Genomic DNA, 7,071 nt, shown 5'->3' with positions numbered 1-7,071 from the left:
TGGCTCCCGTTCAGCTTTTCACCCCTCTGGACCCCCTCCTGCAGCTCTCTGTACCCCGGTTCCTCAAACCACTTTTATCGTACCCCAAACCTTCCTGAGAGCGGGGTTTTCCCTGAGTGATGGGATGGGCTGGAGCCACGAACCCAAGATCACATCGGGAGGGGGGGGGGGGGGGGGGCGGAGGGTCTGCCCAAGGCCCAGCAGGAAACCGATCTAAAACCCACCACACATCCCAATTTCTCCATTAAACACCGCAAACCACCAGCCTACCAGCACAGCACCGAGCCGAGGCCTGGTCCAACCGATCCCAAAGAGCTGAGAGACGTGAAACAGCATCCAAACGACCCAACCTCCCCTCCTCCTTTCCCTCAGGACCTGAAGCAGCGCTGCGGCCTCCTCACAGTCTCCCCTCCCACCCCCACACACAAAAACGCCCCGGCCTCCCCTCAGCGCTCCCCTCAGTCTCCAACCCGGTTTCTCACCGAAGCAGACGGTCGCCAGGTCTCCGGTAGGGCTGCCTGCTGCCTGTTAGCGGCTGTGGGGCCGGGGCTGAACTCCGCCGCCCGCTCCCGCCGCACTCGACCTCCCGCAACAAAATGGCGGCGGCGGTCGCAGCGCCCGCCTTCTTCCCGCCGCCCAGAGCACAGCCGGCCAAAATGGCGGCGCGCAGGCGCAGTAAGGGGCGAGCACAGAGCTGTCCGCTATTGGGCGGACGCGATGGTCGTTCTTCTCTGCCATTGGTCAACCAGTGCGCTGTGGGCAGGACTTTGGCCAGGGTGGGCGGGGCTACGGTCGCGGCCTAGCTGCGCACATGCGTGGCGGCGTGCGGGGCGCTGAGCGCCGCGGCGGGGCCGGGGCAGCGCGGTGCGGTTGGGCCGAGACGTTCTGGAAGGCCTGACGGTGCCTCCATCCGCTTCCGTGGCCCGGTTGAGCCTGTGGGCGTTGCGAGGCGCTAAGGCAGGCCGCGGCCTGGCAGACGAGGGCGCTGGCGGCCCTGCGCTGTTCGGTGCGAGATCAGAACCGGTTCCTCCCGCCCCGCCCGGCGCCGTGCCTCGCCGTGTCTCCATGGGAGCGACGCCCCCCAGCCCCCCCGCAGCTCACCCCCCATGAGGGGCCGGGGTCACCTTCCCAGTAGTGCTCAGCCCCAATATGGGCCCGTGGATGAGCCCAGAGCAGACATCCCCCCTTTTCCCTGGGGATGAGGGAGCTGACACAACGCTGCTGGTGGGATCGATGCCTTTATTGCTTAGCCAGGTCCCTGCGGGACCCCCGGGTGCACGAGGAGCAAAGGGTGGACATGTGGGGTGGGGTGGGGGGGCTCTGCTTTGGGGGGTGCCGTGGTTGGGTGCTGTGGAGCTGGAGCCCGGCTCAGGCGTTCTCCCAGAAGAAAGTGTTGCAGGCCACGGTGAGGGCGGCCACCAGAACCACGTACTCCTGGAAGTCCACCTCCCCGTCGCCGTTCTCGTCCAGATCCTGCATGATCTTCTCCACAGCCCCCGTGTCCTTCTGGGTCTGGTGGGGGGGGACAGGACGGCAGGGGTGAGCCCCAGGGGCTGGCAGCCCGTTGGGACACCCCATGTGTCCCCCAGCACGGCTCCTACCTCCAGGAAGCAGCCCAGCTCGCTCTGCAGCAGCTCCTTCAGCTCCTTCTTGCTCAGCTTGTACTTATCCCCCTCTTTGCCCGAGTAGTGGTGGAAGACGTTGATGAGAGTCTCCATGGCCCCTTCCAGCTGCGATGCCATGGCTCCGGCTGTGGGAGGCACCCGCTGTGTTACAGGGCCAGCCTTGGATCGCAGTTCTCCCCCCAACCCCATCCTGCAAGCATTGCCCACCCTGCACCCCCCACCCAGATGCCATGCAGAACACCATCAGCGAGGCTGTGGGGTGCCCCGCTCCCTCCTCCCCCCCTTTTTTAATGGGGCGCTGCTGCTGCGAACCCCCTTGATGGTATCAAACCACGGTGGGTACCCGCGGTCCCTCCGTCACCCGGCGCTCACCTGAGCTCCCCGCCGTGCCAAGTGCTGGGCTGGGCTGCCCAGGGATGTTAAATAAGCTCCAGGCCCCCTCCCTCCGGGAGGATCCGATACCAGGGCTGGACAGCCGGGCTGGCACCGTTGGGACGCCCTGCGCTGCCTTCGCTGGGCTTGGGAGGTGGGGACACCCCTCTGGCCCCGCTGCTCACCCCACACCTGGAGGAGCACTTCCAGCCCTTGCAGTGCTTATGGGGCGCTTCGGGGTGCTCTGCATCTCCCCCGTAACTTCACACATCCCTTTTTGCCACCTCTGCGGTCCCTTGGGATGAGCAGCAGTGGGATGCTGGGGACGGGGCGGGCCGGCTCTGGGTCAAACCGTGACCCCGAGTGTGACCCATTGGGCATCCCCCATCTGTCAGCGCTGTGGTGCGGGATGGATCCGGCCCCATCCCTCCTTGGTGGCTGATGTGTGCGGGTATCCGGTGTCCTCGGTGCCGGCGGGGGGAACTGGCGGGGGCTATCGGGTGACGCAGCGCGGTCCCCCCGCTCCCTGCTCACAGAAAGGCCCTTGTCCCATTAAAAAAGCCCCACAATCCCTGCCCGAAGGTTGCCTCAGCAACGGTACGGCTAAAGAAACCAGATTCCTGGCCTCGCTGATAATCCTGGCTCTCGTTACCACCCAGCATCCGCGCCACCCAGCCGTGCCCGCTGCTCCTCCCCATCCCTGGATGTCCTCCCCCCTTCCCACAGTGGTGCTGAGCCCCCAAACCGGGGCAGCCAGGGCCGTCCCCGATGCAGGGGGCTTCTGGGTGCTGGGCTGTGGTGTTTTCACAAGAGCTGGGTGGTGCCAGACTCTTTATCCCAGATTCCAACCCTAATTTGGGGCTAATTATATCCTGCTCCCTCCGTTTCCACTTTCCGCACTTCCTGTCCCTGTGGTTGAGAAATGCTGCGGCGTGGGGACCCCCAAAAGCCAACATCCCCCTAACTGTGCCACCCTGATCCCGTGGGGGTCCTGAGCCTGTCCTGGGGATGGAGAGATGGGGGGGGGGTTGGATTTGGGCTGAATTGCAGGATTCTGGGGGCTCTGCTGCTGGCCTGCAGCTGGAATAGCTCGGGTGGCTACAGAGGAGGTCTGGATGGAAGTGAGGAACCCAGATGGAACTGTGTGGATGATCTGGATGGAGAGGGTGATCCTGGGGGAAAGCATAGGCACTGCGTCGCTCCAGGACACGCTGCCTTTTTTCCATTAAGACCCAGCAGCCAGCACGGGGCAGGAGCAGAGCCCAGGGCATTGGGGGAAGGCAGCCCAGGGTGGGGAGCAGACCCCGGTGTCACTCACGTGTCGCTGGGGGGGGGGTTGGCGGCGGTGGCACCTTCGTCCCCGTCTCAGCAGTGGGCAGAATGCGGCCGCCCCTTCCGGGACTGCCTGACCCTGGCACTGCATGGCCTGCACAGCTGCTGCAGGATTGCCCTGGGTGTAAAAATAACCCCGATCCCTTGCAGCCTTTGGCACGGGTGGGTGACGGGAGCCAGGCGGTGGCCGTACAGCTCCCATCACTGCGCTGAGCTCAGCTGGGCTCTGCCCCGCTTTTATCAAACCCCAAACCTTCCTGAGAGCAGGAAATGCTCGGGTGTTCCCTGAATGGTGAGCTGGGTTGGAGCCACGAACCCAAAATCACATCGGAGGGGGGGGTCTGTCCAAGCAATGGGACCGGGTGCCACCCGGCCCGTCCGCACTGGCAGCTCCCCGGAACAGCTCTTACCAAACTGGGAGCAGCGAGGGACGTGCCAGGAGGTTTACACACAGCCTGGAACAGGTTTCAGCCTCTGCGACTCCCGTGCTCCACTTTGACCCAGCTAAACCAGTTGCTCCAGTTGCTGGTGCCGGGGCTGGGCTTGATCTTGTCTCTCCGATCCATTGCCGGAGCTTGGAAGAGGCTTTTCCATCTCTGGAGTCTGGGAGAGGAGAAGCTGCTGGGTGTGCGCTGTGCCGTGGTTGGGGACATGGCGGTGGCACGTGGTCTGGTGGCCTTATCCCATCTCTTCAATGGATGGGGTGGGCGATGAGTTTGGGACGGTGTCACAGCCCGCAGTCACCCTCCCTGGTGGAGCAGGACGGGCTGGGACAGCACCAGGATGTGGTGGTGGGCACCGACCCCACATCTGACCCCAAGCTTTCACCCCAGGACCTGCAGTCCCTGCGATGCTCACTCGTCCTGATAGCGTTGGGGACCCTGAAGCCACCACTCCCTACATGTCCCCTCCTGGGGCCATGCAGCGTCCGCTCCCTCCTCACCCCATCCTGGCACCCCAAATTCCAGGGGTGACGAGTCACGGCCCGCCTGGCTTTGGGGCGCTGACTCACCCCCAATTTGTCCCCGTCCCTTCCGAGCCTGAGTCACCCCGGCGGTTTCCCATCTCGGTCCCCTGACGTGGGGCTCAGCGGAAGGGCTGTCCCCGTCCCCCTGTCACCCCGGGATGGGGACGGACCGGATGGAGTGCAGGAAGGCAATTCCTGCCCCGTGAGCTGGTGTGACGGGTGTGAGGGTGGGGATGGGCTGCCTGCTGCTGGAGTCACCCTGTCCCCATGGACGGGTGGAAAGAGTGCGTCAGGGTTGGTGACACTGCCCTGCGCTCTGGTCCCCAAAATGTGTGGCTGTGGGGTCCCCAAAGGGGCATCCCTGCATCCATACACGGCAGTGATGGGGGTGCTTGCCCTGTGTCCTTGCTCATTGTCACACTCGGTGTCACCTGGCCTTGGGGGACACCCCAAAAACCTCTGCTCTGGTAGGGACCAAGGGTGGACAGCAGTTAAGATGCTGCTGTGCTGCTGCTGGGGAGGGTCCCTGTGTCCCCTCCATCCCGTGCCACCAGTGCTGCGCCATGGGGACGGCTCAGGGCGCCGTGGGAATGGCTGTGCCACAGCGGAGCCGTGTGGGGCTGCCGTACACCGCGATTACAGAGGAGCGCTCGGGCAGTTCCAACCTCCTAATTAATTTGGATTAATTAATTTTCACAAAGCCCACTATTAATAGGGGTGATGTCAGCCGGCGGTGAGTCACAACTCTCACTTGGAGAAGGGTGATCCCAGCCCAGGCTTCGAAGCTGGGACAAACTGTTATGGGATGAAAGGGACAAAGGGGACAGCGTTCCCATCCCATGTGTGTCCCCATTTCCATAGCAAAACAGAGCCTGGGAAGCACTGGGGAAGGGGGGGGAGGAGGGGGGGTACACACCTTGCACCCTACAACCATCTGGGTGGCTCGGTGCAGCGAATGTGCCCTGGGACCCCGTGGTTCATCCCATAACCCATCCCATGTCCCCACTGCACGGTGCTGGCTGTGCATGGAGCGCTGCTGCTGTGCGGGGAGGGGACGGGAAGCTGCTGCCGGGCGGCGTCTGAAACGGGAAACCCAACGGGAAGCCCAGCACAGGGAGGGGGGGGGGGGGGGGGGGTGAGGGACCGCGCACTGCAATCTACCACTGTAAAGACCCCGCAGGGGGGCTGCAGTTGAGTGGGGTAAGTGGGATCACCGCCCCCATCCCCACCCTCTGGCAACGGCCATGAGGCCCCGAGGTGCCACCGTCCCCTTCCGGGTGTCAGCTGCCCTCCCCCGTGGCACATGATGGCTGTGGGGTGGGGGGGGTTGTTTCATCCCTGCGGTGTAGAAGGGCAGCCCCCACTTCTGCAGGGCTGAGGCCACTCAAATTCGCTGCACCTTATGCTGGGAATGGTGGGGGTCCTCGCGTTCCCATTGGGCATCACCCCCTCCCCCCAGGACGCTCCTCTCCCCGCAGCCCCCATGGCTGCAGCTGAGCTGACCCCAGTGGAGACGGCCATCGAGACCATCGTCACCGTGTTCGTCTCCCACACGAGGAAGGAGGGTCGAATGGGGACAATGACGGCCACCGCGTTCCAGGAGCTGCTACGGCTGCAGCTGCCCAACGTGATGAAGGTGAAGATGGGCTGTGGAGGGCTGGAGGTGGGGGGTCCTGGTCTCCGTGGGGACACTTTGAGCTGTGGGGCTGTTCCCTGCATCTGGGGATCTGTGAGAGTGGAAAAGCAAAACTGAAAGCATCCCAGAAGGGCTGAGGTGCTGCAGGTGGAGGGGCCGCGTGCTTCTGTGCTGGGGGGGGACTGACAGCGTCCATCTGTCCATCCGCCCCTCTTGTTTCCTCGGTCTGGGCTGTGGTGCTGCCCCTCGTGTCATCCCCCTATGGGGACAGAGGTGTCCCCTGGTAGTGGTGGCCATCTGTCCCCATGCCCTCCCTTTAGGATGTCCCCTCCCTGGAGGAGCAGATGCGGATGCTGGATGTGAGCACAGACCAGGAGCTGACGTTTGAAGAGTTCTGGCGGCTGATGGGCGAGTTGGTCGGGGCCCTGTGGAGGGAGAAGGAGGGGAGGAAGAAGTGATGGGGATGGGGGGACCCTCATGAAGCAAAATAAAGAAGTTTTCATGGGCCTGGACATCTCTGCTATTCTTTGTGGAGCCCCCTGACGCAAGCAGCCCTGCCACAGAATCACAGAACCAACTAAGGTTGGAAAAGACTTCCAAGATCATCCGATCCAACTGCCATGCCCAGCAGCTGTGTCCCTCAGTGCCACATCCATACATTTCTTGACCAGATCCTGCCGTCTCCAAACTGCCTTTGTGCTGATTTGGATTGCAGGGTCCCACCTGCACCCCACGTACACAACAACGGGGTCCCACAGAGCAGCAGGGTGCACCCACGGCACTGCAGGCCTCAGCAGTGATGCTGTGGGCAGGCAGCCACCTCCAAGCCACCTATGTGGGGTCACCTGGGGATGTGACCCAGTGCATGGTGCATGGTAGCTGGTGCATGGTGCATGGTACCCAATGCTCAATGCATGGTACCTGGTGCCCAAAGCATGGTACCCAGTGCACGGTGCATGGTATCTGATGCATGGTGCATGATATCTGATGCCCAAAACGTGGTACCTGGTGCCCAAAGCATGGTACCTGGTGCATGGTGCGTGATATCTGATGCCCAAAACATGGTATCTGGTGCCCAAAGCATGGTACCTGGTGCACGGTGCATGGTATCTGATGCATGGTGCATGGTACCTAGTGCC

The 7,071-nt window shown here is 63.2% G+C and overlaps 2 protein-coding genes across 2 annotated transcripts; one reads left to right on the top strand and one right to left on the bottom strand.

The window, feature by feature from the left end:
- Positions 1 to 1,368: 1,368 nt before the first annotated feature.
- Positions 1,369 to 2,003, bottom strand: S100A1 (S100 calcium binding protein A1). Its single transcript, XM_042836958.1, has 3 exons — positions 1,998 to 2,003; positions 1,602 to 1,750; positions 1,369 to 1,512 (listed from the first exon to the last, which is right to left on the bottom strand). Exons 2-3 carry the CDS (start codon positions 1,740 to 1,742, stop codon positions 1,369 to 1,371), a joined length of 285 nt encoding a protein of 94 aa, XP_042692892.1. The 5' UTR covers positions 1,743 to 1,750; positions 1,998 to 2,003.
- Positions 2,004 to 5,422: 3,419 nt separating this feature from the next.
- On the top strand, positions 5,423 to 6,408 carry S100A13 (S100 calcium binding protein A13). Its single transcript, XM_042836960.1, has 3 exons — positions 5,423 to 5,496; positions 5,756 to 5,932; positions 6,253 to 6,408. The coding sequence occupies exons 2-3, from the start codon at positions 5,780 to 5,782 to the stop codon at positions 6,388 to 6,390; spliced, it is 291 nt and encodes a 96-aa protein (XP_042692894.1). The 5' UTR covers positions 5,423 to 5,496; positions 5,756 to 5,779; the 3' UTR covers positions 6,391 to 6,408.
- The last annotated feature ends 663 nt before the right edge of the window (positions 6,409 to 7,071 follow it).

This window comes from Centrocercus urophasianus, unplaced genomic scaffold (assembly GCF_019232065.1).
Source record: "Centrocercus urophasianus isolate 14NV4802_14NV808 unplaced genomic scaffold, USGS_Curo_1.0 seq_65, whole genome shotgun sequence".
In the NCBI taxonomy this organism is placed as follows: Eukaryota; Metazoa; Chordata; class Aves; order Galliformes; family Phasianidae; genus Centrocercus; species Centrocercus urophasianus.
Note: the sequence above shows the minus strand (reverse complement) of the source record. Positions and strands in the feature narration are given on the sequence as shown.